The sequence below is a fragment of the Numenius arquata genome, chromosome 6 (assembly GCF_964106895.1).
Source record: "Numenius arquata chromosome 6, bNumArq3.hap1.1, whole genome shotgun sequence".
In the NCBI taxonomy this organism is placed as follows: Eukaryota; Metazoa; Chordata; class Aves; order Charadriiformes; family Scolopacidae; genus Numenius; species Numenius arquata.
The window spans coordinates 46,910,387-46,929,058 of NC_133581.1; the positions used below are offsets into that span (position 1 = coordinate 46,910,387).

Genomic DNA, 18,672 nt, shown 5'->3' on the forward strand with positions numbered 1-18,672 from the left:
AGCTAGCTATTAAAATGTTACTATTTTACGTTATGGTAATGAATGCTTTCAAGAAACAAATCTGAAATCCATTTTTGTTGTTGTTTATAAATTCCATTTAAGATTGCAGCAGAACAAAGCTTAAAAAAATCAGATCTCTAATTCGGTCATCTGTAACTTGGCATTTTATATTAAAAAGGCTGTCTGCCTGGCTTAGCAAAGACCCTCGGCTTTGCAGACCACAGCAGCAACCACGAGGCCATTTTCTGTTTATTTCTCCATCACCATCCCACATCTGTAAGACTGTGCTCATATACATGGGTAAATGAATAATAGAATTAGTTTTACAAAATATAGGGGAGGATTTAGCCCACTTCCACTAACAGTTTTTAATTACTTTGAGTGTAACTTTTAATCATTTCAGCAGAGAGAGACAGTTATCAATCACTGCCTTAAGGGATGGAGTATTCAGGGAGAACCCTTTTGGACATGGTGGCTGGGGAGAAGCAGCACGAGGGAGCGGCAGTGGGGCAGAAGTCGGAGCTGGTACACATCCAGCAGCTGTGGCCAAACCAGCTGCGCCGCGAGGGAGCCGGGGCTCACTGCCAGCCAACTGACGGGGAAGCAAGATGAGGAGGCGAGTCCAGGCAGAAAGGCTGCAGCAGCGTGGGAGGACGATGACCTTTTGATCTCCGAGATGTTCCTGATGTACCAAAGTGACATGTCAGCTCTAATAGGCTGCACTCTCCAACTGGTGGCAGCGGCCTACAAATTACTGTGAGATCTGAAGGCATTTGTTGTGATGATCCTGGCCTGGATGGGGCACACCAGCCCTTCCCCAGCAGGACTATCTGACAGTCTCTCCCAACGATTCCCAAACCAGGGGTCATAACCTCCAGCAGGGTCACAGCCCCACAGAGCGGGGTCGCAAGCCTGACAGAGATGCGATTGTTTATGTTAGTATTTAGGGTCGCAAGCTTGGCTGGGGTGAGTTCACCACCAGAAACAGAGGCACAAACAGAAACCATTTGGGAACAGCTGGTCTAACAGATTTCACGCTCAGAAACAACTTCTTGATATTCAGCTAAAATGTGCCCCAACTACTCCTTTCCATATCCATGTGCCAGCCTGAAACAATAGCTCCTCTGCCAGGTATCAAACTGGCTCAAATTACTCCCAAAGAATCGTGGCTGCTTACACGGTGGTAGCATCTGCTTTGGGCTTTTCCTGACAAATTTTCCATTGTTAACAGTGGTGCTATTCATACTTGAGCCGCTGTCTTTTCTATCCCTCCTTAGAAGAGAGATGTACCTAGTTAAGCACCAGCTCAGGCAAGAGTCTCCTGTAGGCTGCAGCTTGCCTGGGACTGCAGAACAACAGCAGGACATTTTAGGAAGAGTAGAAATCAGTATAAACAAAACCTTCCTCTAGTTAAGCTCCAAGCATTTTCTCTTTCTACCATTCCTTCACCCATCTTTCTGCACAGCACAGTGACCACTTGGGTTGCTCTTCTCTGAATGCTCCTTTATTTTTATTTTTCAGTATAGCTAATATTACAAGAAGACAAACAGAACCCAGATTAGATGAATTTTGCCCATGTGGAACATGCAAAATCTGCTCATACTCAAGCTGCCTATTTTCATTAAATTAAGAGATAACACACCAACCATATACTGTCTTTTTATTATCATGTTATGTTTGGGTTTAATGTAACATTTTAGGAGCAGACTGTCACTAGGAAGAAGTTCATTCACATGCCAGAGCACCCAGCTTCAACCTCCAAAAAAGGCTAATAGGTTATAAAACCTCCATCATTTAAGACAATAAATCATTATTACAATAATAAAGCAGGAAATACACACAAATTAAGCAGAAACACCAATGTGCTCTTTTTACGATTAAGGGGAATCATCAATCATAGAGGCTGCCTGAGATTAACAAGGAGCCACTTTTTCAAACATCCTGCAGTAAACCCAGAGGAAACCCAGCTGGAACTGCAACTAGAACATAGGCATCAGGCTCTGAAACCCTCCTCCGTCCCCTCATCCTCACCTTCCCTTTTGGGTCACTCCTAACTGGTTCAAGTTCTGCAGGTGAGCCATATGCTTCATCTAATGCCACAAGCCAAATACAATTCCCACAGTGATGTTTTCCCATGTACAGAAATCCTTCCGATCCCTCCCAGTCCCACCAGAAGAGAGATCAACTGCTGGTACTATAAAACTCCACAAGAAATGGGACTGAATGCTATTGAATGATGAAGATTCAATTAATATTTTTTTCCTCAGCCTCTGTTTGTACAGATTAAAGGATAGCCCACAGTAAGTTAAGACAGAATTTAACTGGTCATTATGCCCAGGGACAAATGGTGTTTAGCTCTTTCCTACCCTTGAATTAATTTTTCACAATGTAATCTGAAAGATGAATTAGTTTGGGGCAGTTGCACCAGCACTGGTGTACAATGTAGTGTTGCAGAAGGAATTTAGAGCTAAACCATGTCTTGTGTTTCCGATTTATATCACTGATTTGAAGGACCACAGTAAAAATGCTGGTTGATCTTTTCTATTCTGCTTAGGATGGGAGGAAAGGGCAAAGGAGAAGGAGAAGGAATTACTATCATTAAATAACCAGGTCTCTTACTGCTACTTTTGTGGTATAAACAAAAGTCAAAATTCCAATGTATAAGAGAACATAGTTTCTATATACACCCACACTGAAATAAGAGTTAATCTTACTTTTAAACATTTTTAGGGAGATGACCAATTGCAATCTTGTTACAGTGCTTTACAGCTACATGCCATCAACTGAAACTCAGTGACTGACCCGTGCATGCTCTCAGCTGACTGCAGTTAAAGGAAAACAGGAATAAACTAGTGTGGGCAGCAGGATTCATGCAAACCCATTTACTTCGCATTGGAAGGTGCAACATGTTCTCGGTCGCACTTTGTCTCAGCTGAGGTAAGTTACTTGGCAGCCGAGAGGTGGTAACTCCCAACCACTCGGCTATGACTGTAAGCACTTCTGTTATCGTGCCTCTGATTATATAGACGAGTGATTCCCAGCAAATGTACCTGAAGGGTTTTTGGATTACAAATTGTTGATTAATGATTGTAAATCATATCAAGACTTCAGAAAGAAACCACAATAAAGCAGTAAAACTTTATATTCTATCATCACAGCAATTAGGAAATGAGGAATGGAGATTCTCTTAAACTGATATATAGAGGCCTTTGAATGCTCCTGCTGACAGTTTCCAACCCTTTCGTAGCCTAGATCAAGTGATTATGCATATGTCATTCAGCTTCAAACTTCCATAGGCATGTACAGTCTCTGTAACCCTGTTTTACTGAGAGATTTATCTTTTGATTAAAAAGCCGTTAAAATTCGGTTGGATGTTATTATGTCACTACTTCCCACTTGTTGAAATATAGCATCAAAATTAGTACAGGCTGACACAACCACTGTTATCACAAAATCTAACTGCTCCGTACACCACCGCAACCCTGCATCATGCAGAAACAATCACAATATCATTTCCCCTAATGGTTAGTATCATTTGTTCCAGGCCCTGTAATGATGGCACGCTTCCTTCAGGCGTTCGCAACAGCCAGAAGGGCTTCTTTCCTTTCACCGAAGCATTGGGGTGCAGACTCCACGACTGCTAGGAGCACAGAGTTACCAGAAACATGAACACAAGTGCAAGCACAAGGCTCATTTCCAACACCCCACCCCACCCCAACATACACTAACAAGTTTTATCAAGCTCCCTACTTCTTTTGGTGGCCACTGCCTACCTATCCTAAAGTGGATGTGCTACATGCTATCCTGACTTCTGGTAGACTAAGGAAGATGTGTATGTGGGACTAACAATCTTTTTCATGAAGGGTCTGAAGCTGCAGAAGTAACTCAAAGACAGAACAGACCGAAGGAATAAAAGGCTTCCCACAGCACTGCTGGCTGGCGAAGGGGATTAGAGGGTCTGTGCTGGGGTAGTTTCTTGAAAGGCAGCTGAGACATGAAGTCCAGCAGCAAAATAAAGAATTAGAAAGCAGCAACTCCAGCTGTTCCATTGCAGCTCACGTGAATGGGAACCAGTGAGTTGAGTAACTCTATCCTCCCACACTAAAGTCAGAGATATCTAGGGCTCAGACCTGAAGGCACAAGTCCTGTGGCTGATGGACTCGCTGAGTTCTCCTGTCCCATCGTGGGATGGCAGCTTGGGCCTGAGTGGCAACCAAACCATCAAGTGAGAAGCGGCAATTCACATCCAAGTAAAACAGAGGCAAATCTCACTACACTTCCCTGTTTCATCATGACTGTAGAGGGCAAAAGGTATAGTGTAGCACTTCACTATCTTGAGAAACCACAAAGCAAGAGAACTCCATTACCTTTTCAGTGATGCGTTTTAGTCTTCAGCATTCACACCTGCACACCAGGCTCAGTTGTGAAATTTACTCTTCAGTATGCATAAATGCGGACTAATTGTTGTAATTCACCTTATATAATCTGACAATACCACTAGTGTTATTTGTACTCACTGCCTTTTTGCATATGTAAAATTCACTAACCTTCAGAGGGTCTACATAAAGGGTCACAGACAAAAGATCTTACACCATGCCACATGGCTCGAGTTTAATAAACATGCCTAGTAATCTCCATACAGAATATTCCATAACGGTAACAAAAAAAAGATGTTTTAGTAACTATTCCCAAACATTTGGGTCTCAGAAAGCCAGAGTGGATTCATATTAAAAAGATAGGATATTAACTTATGAATTGTCCTATTTAAAAAACTATTGTAATTAACCAACACCATTGTTTAAATGATCCAAGACAAACTATCTCCTCTTTCAAGCAAAATTGTGTAAACCAGCCTGCAACAGGTTTACAGAGCACTCAGCTAAAATACTGAAGTCCTAAAACATGCCTAAGTGTATGATACTTTCTCCTTTCTAATCTATTTAAATTCATATCATGCTGGAGCACTTCACTAAGGCATGCATTACAACTGCATTAGCTTGAAAACTACAAGGGGGAAGTGTTTTAGAAACTTGTTTAACAGCTGCTTCATTCATAAATTCACAGTTCCTGCAAAACAGGTATGTTTGTGTTCTCACAGAATATTATTTTGATTTTTATTAAGTCACCTGCAGGTCCAACCTTAAGCACAGGTGTATACATAAATCAATAAATAAACAAACAAAACCAGCCTCTGATCTCTGGGCCCCCCCTCAGTTCTCTTGGCAATTCCTTCAGTGTTTTCTCTCCATTCGGCACCAGGACTGAAAAAAGGGATTTGAAGGGAGAGAAGTAATAAACTAAAGAACTGATCTTACTCTGGAGTGAACAGCAAGTCAACTCATTATTTTCCCCACAGGAATATCTTGAAATATTAAGAAAGAAAAAAAAAGTTGCAAAATAAAAATATATCCCCACATTTAAAAAATGATAAACTGAGGCTTGAAGAATAAAATGATTTAACCACAATCTGACAGGAGATCAAGGGCAAAGCAAAGAAGACAAGCCAATGACTCCAGCTTCAAATCTTCTGCCCCTAAACTAAAGCAGGAAAATCCTGTGGGGAGGAGATATTATGGTAACTTCGTTTTTTCCAGTCTCCACAACACAAAAGCCTACTTCTGCTCAACAGCTTAAAAGAATTCAAGATCACAGCAACAAAGATGGAAAGGTCAGACTAAACTCATTGCTCACACCGCATACTAAAAATATACAATGCTATGACAAACCGCTTGATGAACACAAAGGGGAGAAGATTGAACACTGGCCTCCCCAGAGCTAGCAGAAGTTTACAGACAGCTTTAAACACAAAATAATTCTGACTTTTCCAAACAAATATTTGAAAGTGCTAGCTGAGACTTGAAGAAGACTGAGACAGCATTCCTTTTTTTGCCTGACGCTTTGTGCGCGCTGGGAAGGGGATGCTGTTCTTTTTCATGCCAACATGCCCCTGAGCTTTTTCCAAGAAAGATGGAGTTTGGCTTTGATGTCTGCAAGAGGAAGCTGGAGCTTGCAGCTGGCAGATGTATTAATAGCATAGGCACTGGTGGACTAGAGGGGACCTCAAATAGGTCATAGTGTCCTATCTCTTCACAGCACACAAATGAAACACACAAATTTCACCACCCAGTTATCGCTCAAACATGCAGGTTTAGAATTAATTTTTAACAACCTCTATATTAGGTAAAATCCAGTCATCTGAACTTTGCAAAAATAAGAAAAATAGTACAGTCACAGCCACAGATAACTTGTTTAAAACCATAAATTAACAGTCATACAAAATATTTTGTTTGCACTCCATTTCTATTGTTCATTTAGCCTAATGCAGTTTAAATATTTTTTTAAATGATTAAAAATATTTTAATTGGGTTAAGGGCTACTTTTTACATGTTTAAATAATTAAGTATTAATTCTTCAGGCCACATTTTGAAGCCTAGTGATAGTCCTGAGCTCATCTGACCACCTCTGCAATCTAACATAACTTTAGGCTTCTCAAAGTTGTCTTTGACTAGAAGAGCTAAACAGAGGCTATTTCATAAAGCAAGGATGAACGTGAAATAGCAGTATTCACAACATGCTCCAGTCTATCCTCAACAACCACAGGGTTTGCAAAAAGACTATAGAAGAATGGCATGGCTATAAACGAAAACTGTGTTTGCTTCCTAGAGAAGAAGTGACAGCCTTACATGCCTAAGAGTTTTAGAGCTTGAGAAAAACACTATTAGTCTTACTGAACTCCTTCGGATGATAATCTGACAAGTCTGTAAAGGTCAAATAAATGCAAGGACTCAGCCCCCAGGTGCAGAAACTTTTGTATTTTATTCAGCACTTTAATTTGTAGCAAACTAAGCACTTTGTTTTCTACCTTGAAACAGAAGCATGCATAGACCTGGAAATTTAGCTGGACATAACCATTTCCTACAAGTACCACCAACAAACACAGTTCAACAATTCTTACATCGCTACATAAGTGGTGGGATTTTACAGTCAGCACTGCTTTTATAAAGCCTTTAGCGTTCTCATAAAAATCTAACGTTTTTAGGACACAAGTTTTAATGCACTAGATTACAATTTTACAGAAGACAAGCTTTGAGCCTGAAACAGCTTGACAATATCCTTTCAGCCTGTTCATCAGATTAACTTTCTGTCACACATCAGATGAACAGCTTCCTTGGTTTCTTGCCTAATCTAATACATAACCCAAGCGATTCCCTTCTAAAGCACAATCAGAAGCAAAACCAAAAGCCACTGTAACATTCCATTTCTTTCTAATAACACATTCAGTTTGAAATTCTCATTTCTGCCTCTAAGAAAGATTACCCTTTTAGCAAACCATTTACAGTGCCGGGACTCTGATTTCAGATAGGATTAAAACAACATATTAGACATATACAAACCACGGGGTCCGAGTTGCTTCCAGGACTAATAATGTGCTATGGGTCCTTTCACATCTAGGTCACTGGTTCAAATTCAGCTTCAGATGGTGATGAGTGAAAAGGAAGAATGAGGTAAGAACCCAGTTGTGAATCTGGCCTCTGTTCCTGTCTCTGCAACATATTCACTTGGTGCACTTGGGATACTCGCCTACCTACTCTTTCCTGCAAATTCTACAGTTGTAAAATAGCAGTATTATGAGTATCAAATTAATCCTAGACGACTAATTAATTAAGGATTCTTAAAGTACCCAAGATTGTCATAAGATTAACGGCCTGCTACTTTCAGGCCGTTCAGTAGCTAACATGAAATAAATTAGGGAGGACTTTCTTAGGACAAGTCAACACCTTGATGTTAAAAAAGAAAAACACTGGCTACACCTGTATCTTTTGATAGCAAGATAAACATGGAAATCAAATGCTGCATTCCACTTTTTCCCATAGGTAGACAGAACAGGTTAAAACTGAAGCAACCTGGAAATCCAGAAGCAGCCATATTATGGGTAAGAAAGACAGGAGGAGAGACCCATGTAGCGTGGAGACGCTCTGTGCTCTCCCTTTATACAATACAGTATGTAAAGGCTGTGTCGATGTCAGTCGACAGAAGAGGGAAGGAAGGAAGAGGAGGAAAGAATTTTATAATCCCTGCAAGGAAAACAATACACACAGGAGGACCAACACATTTTAACCCATTCTTGGATTAAAAGGTGAAAAATAATGTGGTAGAGAGTTTAGACACAACATGATAGCATCATTAATAAGCTGTAACTGCTACAAAAATCATCATACCATCTCTTACATAGTCTTGATACTATTGAACTATGGCTCACACACAGCACTGAGAATCGTTCATATTTGTGAATTTTTCAAATATGTTTTAACCACAAGCACAAAATGCGTTTTACTGAGAACATATCTTGTTATTACTCCCACTTCAGAGTCAGCTATGCCTTTCTTTTCAGAGGAAGCTCATACAGAGCAATTCCAAAGGACAAAGAAAAGCACAAGTCCTGCAATCAAGAACATTTAATGAGACAGTGTGCAACGAGTTCGTGCCAAGAAGGAAATCATAAAGATGAAAAATGATGCCTTCCTCTTCCAAATCTAATTACCAAATTTCAACTCTTTCTGACAGAGACAGGGAGCGATATTCAAGCAATGAACTTCAGAGATACTTTGGCAATGGATGGAGCCAACAAAAGTCACAAGTAGAATTCCGAAATGATCTAAGGGGCTGTGCTTTGCCCAAGCTCCTATTGACAAAATTATGAAGTAAACATATCAATCAGTGTTGAAGCATTACACTGAAGATATTTGCTACTCTTTAATCTACTGTTTAATCTATCTTCAACCTCTTGTCCATTGAAATGCATTGCAGAAATAATGTCAGCTTTAGCCCCTGCTTAGTTGGTTTTGCCACCAAGCTGTTCTTGTGTTTAGTCAGACAAGCTTGAAAGGGCTGCTCATGATCACTCAGAACCACCAGAAAGCACAACAAGGCAAGAAAGAAGGGAAATACCCCTATTACACCGAGTAGAAAGTCCACGTGCGATTACCACACCCTTGCAGGAAAGATGAGCGTTGCTTTATCATACATTTGGGTCTATGCATGAACCGAACTCTAAATAGCAAACTTCTCTGCATCTGTCCCTGACTGAGCGTACTCTGACTATTCTTTGCAAGTGGGGAAAGCTGAAATTATTATATTACTTTGCAAACCTTGATTCAGAATTATTTTTTTCTTAGCACAGTAAGTCCTCACTATTGCCCCAAAATGCGTGCTTGTCTCTAATTCTGTGCAGAAAAAAGAAACATGAAGATGAAAAATAGTATATGGGATCACACAAAACTTAATACTACATTCACGCAACACTGACACCTGCAATTTGAGGCACCGTACTTAAAAACCAGACAAGCACAATGCAAAGGACAGGCCTGAGTAGCCACTCTCCTTCATTTGTGACCGGCTGTTTCTCTTTGGAATCACTTAGATCATCATTAGATAAGATCAAATTTTTAGCCTAACCTGTGCATTAACTCTAGCAGCAGCTCCAGAAGACTGAGAAAATAATGCTCTAAATGCACGTCAATGGAAGTACAATACTAAGGAACATGCTATAGGACTGACATGGCACGAAAATTCATTCCCAGCCCTTAGAAAGTGTCAGGTCCTTTCAGTTAATACACTTACTTTCTTTTAATTTAAAACTGGTGTTTCAGAGAAACTGAAAAATAATTTTGTTCCCAGACTGTTTTATGTTAGGCTTGATAACTCAACTCTCACAGACCCCTGTATTTCAACAGAAGACTGCACGTTACAATGCAGATTTGTGTCAGTGTAGAGTTTCAGTTCTGATAGAAGGGGGATCTCTTACCTTCAGACAGGGACAAATCATCAGCTGGAGACACCAGGTCTGCCTGGATCGCAAGGCCATTGCTCAACGATGTGGTAATCTGATTCGTCAAGATAACCTGCAAACAGACAGGGAGAGGGGGAAGGGAAATGAATTTTTATAGCTGGTGGAAAGCAGAGAGCAGCCCAGACGAGGACTGGAATCCTCCAGGCACAGCACCCAGGCAACCCTCTGTTCTGACCTTTAGTAAATTCAACATGCAGAAAATTTTTAACTACCTGCAGAAACGGCAAGAAGTGCAGGAAAAGGGATATTGTTCAAAAGATGAAAGTATGTTGTTATACAGCTACCTAAAATGAAACTACTGTTCTGAAGAGCTTCATTTGTCAATGAGCAATTTGATGCTCCTTACAAAAAGCATCATTTTCTTCATAGGCAAATAGGAGATCTGTTTTCCTAGTAATTTCCACACAACTTATACACTTCCTTCTCCACAGTGCTGTGGAGAAAGGTGCTGTAGGGATACATCCTCACTGACCTGAAGCACAAGAGTACTAAATTTCACAGGGCTCTCTCTACACAAGAGGATTTTTCAGTGTTTTTCAGGATCACAAGATTCTGTTAAACACCAGAGTTTAGTGCCTACACAGTGCTCTCCTCTGACAGCATCACCAATGGTCTTGTTTGTAAGAGATGAACAGTATCTTGCACCTTTGAACATGTACTCTTTTCTAGTAACAGAAAGCATAACTGCGAACACCACACAGAGAACGTAAGCGTAACCACAATTATCTCCTAATGCTTTGGATCTCTAAGCAGCAGCACTTTCCACAATTACAATCGGTCTCCACTTAGCAGACTGGCAAAAACTTCAGAAATAACTTTTTTTTTTTTTTTAAAGAACCAAAGTGATCCTTTTGCCTGCACTGAGAACAGACTCCACTCCAAACAAACTCTCTTTTAAATTAATGGCCTGTCTTCAGCTGTATTTGACACAGGAGGAAGGGAGAAAGGAATCCTACATGGTATTCTCTGGATGCGGTTTCATGATGCTACTGGAATAAATTAACAGCTTGCCATTGCTAAAAGGAAGAGGAATTTTTCTGCTCTTCCCTCCACCGTTCCTCCCTCCCTATGATCATGGCTTCCTCCTCCTTTCTAACACTTTCAGTGGTATGATATGACACACTCTGCATTTTCTTTTTCTCTTTCAAGATCCCACAGAAGCTGTATCAGATCACAGAGTCATAATGGCACTGGTGGTGCTGTGGGGCATTGACTCTTCTTCAGGCAGCGTCATGTGAGCTACCAACAGTGTGATAGAGTCTGAGACCTTTACCAAGACCGTGACACTTCCTCCCTGCTCTCATCAGCCCACACATCTCTATGCTTGTAAACAGGCACAGTGGTGCCCCAGAGCTTTATGGGCTGTATCAACAGGACTAAATTGAAAAGTTTGTAAATCAAATCTTCATCTACTCATCAGGAGCTCAAGACCTTCAGAGCCCCATAGTGATGTCCCTCATATTCTTGTGCTACTGACTGCAAGCTCTGGACAAACTTCAGTTGGCTGCCACCACCCTGCCCAGCTTAACCATAGGTTGCACCTTTTGGGACTGGACATTTATAACCACTGCAGTGAACACAGATACAGTAGATAACAGCCTTGTTTGGTCTCACACCTACACTAAGGTTCTTGAGGTACAATTTGCAATACTGCCAACAGCAAACACAAGAAACACATCGTTCCCCTCTGCCGTTTCCCCCAGAGTGGCTGTGTGCACCTAAAAGCACCCAAAAGCACCCAAAAGCAGACAGGAAAGGGCCTGGCACACACGCCTTGCAGCCACCGCTGGCTGTCCTGTTCATCAGATTACAAGATAAGATTCAATTTAATAACAAAGAAGAAAATAGTCACTTTTCCCTTTCTTGTTGCCAGGGTACTTATCTTCCATTTTAGTGAGCAAGTTCATCTTTGTAATAGCATGAACATCAAAACTGGTTCAAGGCAAATTAAAGGAGTGGGCAGCCAAGAGTCAGGAGGGATAAGGAACAGGATGGGAAACCTTTCCTTCTTAACACTGTTTTCACTTCATTTTCTCTGTGTCACAAAACCCACAGCCTCACTTGTCTATTGAGTCTCTTCAGGCAACCAGACATAAGATACACCAACAATATGGCACAACACTGAAGCTTTTCCTTGATCCAGTGCTAGAAAATGTGCTGAAACAGAACACACTAACAAACTTACACACGCACATGTACTGGTGGGGTATGAAGTTTTCATTGGCACACTTTTGCAATGATCACATTATTCAGAAGTGTCAAACGCTCTGTACGCAATGCAGTCATCCCAGACCTCTGCCAAAATAATCTCTGTACTGTGCCATCACTTATTTTATTATTTATACACCACATTTTAAAGAAAAGCTACCGTGCTTAAGGAACTTTTTAAATTAAAAAAAAGACCTGAACACACCATATTTCATATTGCTCTCCTTCAAAGGAAACTAACTTTAAAGTCTTCAAAAATCAAAAGAAAAACAAACAATAAGAATAATGCAACTGCATTTTTTTTTTCAGTCTTTCAGTTTTGGCCTCCTCTTTAACCAGGAACTCCACAGCACTGTTCACTGTACGACTGTAAATCTTCTTTACCCTTTATGTTTACCTCAAGCTACACCTCTGAACTTAGATTTCAATTTCTGATGCATCTTTCAATAACTATTTGATACTAACAATATCCTAAACACCCTGTTATGCTGTTTAAAAAGTCAGTTCAAAAACACAGAGACCTACCCAAGTAAATGTTCCTCTCTGGCTTGCTCTAAGGATGGGAATTAAGTGTATTCTTAGTTCCATGACTTCACTGATAGTTAAACATTTGCTTAAATACATGCTTAAATTCTGTCTTGAATAAGCACACTTCCTCTGAGATGAAGCCATATACATGTACAGAATGCTTATTTTGGAATTAACTGAAAATTATTCTTCATTTCTGCAAGCCTGCAGAGCTAATGCAGAGATTCGGTTCTCCCATAAGCACAAGTCAAGAGGCTGTCGGCTAAGCACTAAACTTGATATCAAATTCTCTGTCACACTTCTGCAGCTTCACTTACTGCAAAATACTTCCATCAGGTATAGGTACTCCTATTAAACAATTAATACTCATCTTTGTGCACCTACCACAACACAGTTTGACCATCACTCTGCAGGTGTGTAGAGTGCTCCAGACTCTCGCTGGCTCAGACAAGCTGTGGGTTCGTAACAAAAGGTAAAAAACTCCTCTGAATACAGACACCTACCTTCAAAATTTCAATCACATACCCTTACTGGAACGTGCTAAGATTTCTTTTATTTTTCCCAGGGTAAAACTGAGGTCACAGTACTTTGGCAGTTAATAGTGTCATTCAAATAAGACCCTATGTTTTCAGCAGTCCCCAATCCTACAGACATTCAACTTGAAGCCCTGAATGTTGATACCACTCGATTCCAGTGTCACATCTAAAGAATATATTAACTTCTCCTCAAAGCCTCCTTCACCAACCTGAAAGACATCCTTCCACTCCATTCTGCTACCCTTTGAAATGGCTCAGCGTATTCAGAAAGCTGCAAATAGGCGTCTGAGGGAACAGTTAAGTCTGAGTTCGATTTGGAGAGAACAGACAGGTGGCCAAAGGAGGTGGCGAGGGAAAGCTGTGTGACTCTCTGATGAATAATCACATTTGTGCACGGCCAGAATCAGCTGAGTCTCTCACACCGATTCATACCTGTGTGCACAGAATATAATGCTAGTTCTGATCTTAATGATCCCATATGTTACAAATCACCCACATTACGAAGTGGAAGGTTAGAGTATCTCCCTTTGGTCTGTTAGGTGCCACCCTTGAAAGAAACCACCTCTCACTGCTAAACAGTGCCTGGAAACAGGCTGGGATCACAAGTCCAAGCAGACTTATTAGAAAGAGTGCCTTACACTGAATTAGCAATAGCACTTCCTCAACTTTTCATTGGAGATTTGCCATTAAAGTACAGATTAGATTTGCCCTGTTTAGTACAGGAGACCTGCCAAGTCCTCAGTCTAAGTAGGTAAGGAAAAGTTGCCTCTGTTGTGGTTCCTTTTGTCAGATACTGGGCATCGTTACCAGCCAAGCATAGCTTCCACTTAAGAGGTTCAATGCCAATCATGAGTTTATTATCTACCAGTAGAACGCTCAACGGTGAGAAAGTTGCTAATGTTATCACATTAAAATACATGGTATTGTATTTTAATTACATTAACACATACATTGTATTTTATAAAATACCCAGTATTTTAAGAGGACGTCCTATTTCCACCATCAAGTAATGGAACAAAATATTTTTGTTACCAGAGGTACTTTCATTACCACTAAGGCACTAAAAGTCACAAAAAAATTACAGCTCTCCACATAAAACTGTGTCCTGATGTGCACAACAGGTAAGGAGGTTGTGTTACTGCTTTCTGTTTCTACCTTGTGATGACTGAAGAGTGTAGGGCTTCTTCAGCCAGTGGCTGTGCATGAATGGAAAACATCCTCCACTGCTTAAACAAGAGAAAAAAAACCACAAAAAGGTCAGCTAGACAGCTCAGTAACACTGGAAACTTGCCCCATGCAGTATTCCATGGAGTTCAATGAACCATTGCCTTTAACCTTTCGGTCTATTCACTTGCAACTGGTTAAACTAGCTATTTAACAAGTGAAAATTTACAGTCCGCAGCCTTCCAATTCCAACAATTACAAACACTGTAGAAATTCACTGAGATTCAAATTTCAAAATCATTTCTGGGAAAAAGTCTACTACTTAAAATACCACACAATTGACTGACCACACAATTTCCCAATCTTATGATTTTTACTTCAGCATAGCAACCTTAGATTGTAAAATAACCCCTTCTAACCATTAGAAGTGTTACAACAGAGAGACAAATCCTTTTCCTTACAGTAGAAAACCTGGAGATAAACACAAGGAGACAGTGGGAACACATTTTCAAGTTCCTAATTTTAGACTCCTTAAAAAAACTGCCTATTCTTCTGATCACTTCCCCAATTTTTATAGGTGCTGATACCTGGAAAAAAATGGAAACAAGAAATCTCAAGGAAAATAGTGTTCATGTTCTAGAGAGGTCATTGCTACTTCTAAGATTAATCTAGAAGTCAACACTGCTGTGTATGTTCTCTTGAAATCTTTACATGTTGTTGTGAAAATAGAATCTCCTTCCACTGATGTGACTTCAGCAGATGCCAGTTTTCTGGAAGCACATTAAAAAAGCAAAAATACTTATTTAAGGTTCCTAAACTCCCAACACCCCCATTTGTTGGGAATAGCCCACTTCCTGCATGAGCGGAAAGCCCCTGCAGGTCCTGGAAGAGAGTTGGCCTACAAACTGAAATATGACTGCTCTACACAGAAGAATAAGCAAACTATTTTTTGTTTGGTTATTTATACAGTACAATTTTTCAAGTACTCCTCCTGCCCATCCTAGGACCACACTGAAACAACTAAATCTGACTTTGTCAAGCTTGTAAATCCAGTTGAGTAAATAAGTCATTTTCTGTAAACTTGTGGTCTCAGCCTCCTTGTTAGTTTATTGCAAAATTAAAGGGAGCTCAGCACAGAACTATCAATCAGTAACCAGCAAAGGTATAAAGTCTTTTGGAATGTACCAAGAGGTGAAAAAAACGCTCACTCTCTCATGAAATAGCTGTTTGTTAAAAGAACAGAGCAGAATTCCCTACTTCGTATGCAACACCATTTAGAAAAACTCTTACTAAAGGCTTTCTATTCAGCTGGGAGAGCAAGCACAAGGACACTCACAATAATCCCAAATTACTCCGCCCTTATTAGTCCACGTATTTTGTGGTTTTCACTGTACTCAAGCAATGTCACTAGAGAGCAGCAAGTACAAGTGACAGCAGGGCTGGGATGCTGACTCTGCCTGCTGGAGGAGAAGGAAAAGAAGTCTTACTGATCCCCAGCCATTCTTCATGGCGGTCCCTGAGAAGGCACCTCTCCCTTCCCCTGAAGCACAGAGCTTTTAATGAGGCATTGGAGTGGTGAGTAAGAGCAGGGTGGAGACAATGGTGCCCACTGTTGAGGCACTAGCAAAAGGCAAGTGCACCCAGCAATACCACAAAGCCAGACGGGGCAGGCAGCAATCCTGGAAACAGAAAAAGGGAACAGTGAGAAAAACTGGGGGTTTTCAGCAGCATGATTCAAACAGCTGTGAGAACTGCATCCTTCTCCTTGGGAACCTGCTACAGTCCCTCCAGACTGGCATCGGTCTGCTCAAGGAAGAACCGTAAATTACCACTGTCTGTCACAGTAATAGGGCATTTGTGAACTTCATCTAAGATACAGACTGAACTAGCTTTTTTTTCAACTCCTGTTTCTTCAGGGAGATTTTCTTCAGCATCAGTAGCCATTTGCCACAAAAGCTGCCAAAAATTATCAATGACTGCAGCAGGACTTGTACCTAATATTCACAAGGAAGAAATCTTCCTTAAAACTGAGCATTTTCAGTGAAATCAGAAAGTTATAGACAGAAAAAAGCAAAAGTCTGAACTGCAATACTGAGAGCTCTTAAACAAGAGTTTTAAAGAGAGAATTTCAAGTGCCCACAGTTACTGGGCACTCAAAGCTGCCTGCTGCAGCGATGCTCCGCAGGGGCTCACCTTGCAGGAGAGCAGGCTTCTGAGGTGAAAAGCCTCTGCACAAATCGAGACAGTTCTGGGCTCCAGGAGCAAACCAAACATACTTCTATCACAACTATTACTATGAGAGGAGATTAAATATATACACGTATCTTCATTCTTAGAAAATGTAAACTATTTTGGCTCAGATAAACCAAATACAGAAGAGAAAACCCAACAGTTTATCACCCCAAATCCAAGCAAATCACCACACCCACCCAGTACTCATCCCAGTAGGTGTCCCACACTCCGAGCTGAGTGGCCACCAGCCTTAGCATCTCAGGTTTCTGCGGGGAAGAATGAAAATAATGTCAAGTACTCTACAGAGCCCAGCCATCACAAGGAAAAAGCCTTATAATAAATGAAATTCCTATGTTCACAGTCAAACACCACTTCTGGTGTTTAATCAAGGCCTAAGTAACAAAGATACTCAAAAGTAATTTTAATTGTGGTGTTGAAATGGTTGTAGTTAACAAAGAAAGCACGAAGCTCCTTCACCACTGCAGGCATAAGCAACAGACAAGTACCCACATTTAACAACTGTTGCTGATCCAAATCAGATGAAAGAAAAAGTACCCATTACAGCCACCTTCTTTATACATGATAGAGGCATAGGCTGTAACGGTGATGCTCGTGTCAGAGGGAAGTATATGGATGTTTTCAGACACAAAGGCATAGCAGCTCCCCTGGCTGAAGGCAAAGAAGAGGCCTCTGTGCTGAGAGCTGTTCAAATTCACATCTCAACCAATGTCACCAGCATTTGGCATAATTCCCTGAATAACAGATATATACACACAAACCACTGGAAACCCATTGAGAAACACTTCCTAATCCTATAAGCAATGTAGCAACAAGTGTTGGCCTTGCCTCAGAGGAATTTCAGCTGTACCTATTTTCATCACATCCAGGGAAAAAACCAAACAAACAAGTACAATCAAACAGCCTAACAGCATAGAAACAGCATAGAAAGTAATGATTCTCTGGAAGGTTCACAAGCACTTTTTAAAAGCTTAGAGACCTGTTGCTCAGGTCATATTGCTGCTAGCTGCAACCTTATTAAAGCTCCCAGGACAGGACGTCCACCTCCTGCTTTGCCACGGTATCTCTACCCAAGCCTCTCCTCTTTCCTCCCTCAGTGAGGCAATTCATAGCAGCAGAGGTCATTTTATAGTCACTGGATTTCACTGGGTATAAATAGGAGTCAGAAGAAACCAAGGAATCTTTCAGAGGCTGGCCACTGTATTTACATCCAATTTATTCTGCTTTGCATAGGAAAAGTACAAAGTTATGCAATTCTATTCCATAAGCCTTCTGGAGAAGTAAAGCGTCTATTCACATCTCCACCAACTGCTTAAAAATAATCACAATGAATTAATAAAACTTCCAGCAGAAGAAAAAAAGAAACAAAACAAAACAAAAGCATGCTGTTCTCAGGCAGCTACACGTCTTCAAGTTGAAATAGCTACCACCCAGCGATAGCCTGAGGTCTTTAGCCTTTCCTTCTCTGTGAACAAGGAACGCAGCCAACACAAACGTAACCTTCAACATCCACGCCGCAGCACCCTGGCGCTGCACTGCTCGGTGAGAAAGGTTTGTGTGCCTGGAAGGCCTTCACATCCAGCAGCCTGCATGGACCTGTTTGCAGGGACGTGCGTAAGACACCCCCCCAGAAGGATTGCCACCCGCCTTCATACCCTGCCAGTCTCCCAGGGCTCTGGGTTGGCTTCCAGCAGACCTTCCCTCTCCTCCGCCCTCCCCTGCAGCCTCTGCCTAACGATGGCTTTCTGAACAGAGCTCACTCCTGTGCGCTGTTAGCGAGGGACCACAGTAAGAGGCTGCTCCAACATGGAGTACCTCGTAGGAAATCACTGTAATCCACAGGCAACTTCTACAGCTAAGACCTTCTGCGCTCTCAAAGCGGCAAACACTACCACTTAAAAGGGAGTTTTCTGATTTCTTGTAAAAGAATAAGAAAATATATTTCCAAATTCACAGTTCTCTCTTAGATCACACGCTGTTCTCAGCAACAGGGCTTTTGGTTGGTTTAATTGGTTTGTTTTTGAAGGATGGGGAAGAAACTGGGTTGTCTGGAACAGCAGCAAAGCAGTACAGAACTTCAGTTCTGCTCCAGGCTGAGAGCTGAGTACATCTCCTACTCTTTAATAGGATTGCAAG

The 18,672-nt window shown here is 41.1% G+C and overlaps 1 protein-coding gene across 1 annotated transcript in view; it reads right to left on the minus strand.

The window, feature by feature from the left end:
- The window catches only part of RAD51B (RAD51 paralog B), a 386,975-nt gene that overhangs the window by 208,190 nt on the left and 160,113 nt on the right, over nucleotides 1–18,672 (minus strand). The window contains exon 7 of the mRNA XM_074149437.1: nucleotides 9,806–9,902. Coding sequence (XP_074005538.1) covers nucleotides 9,806–9,902 — 97 coding nt within the window. The remainder of the gene's footprint in view (nucleotides 1–9,805; nucleotides 9,903–18,672) is intronic.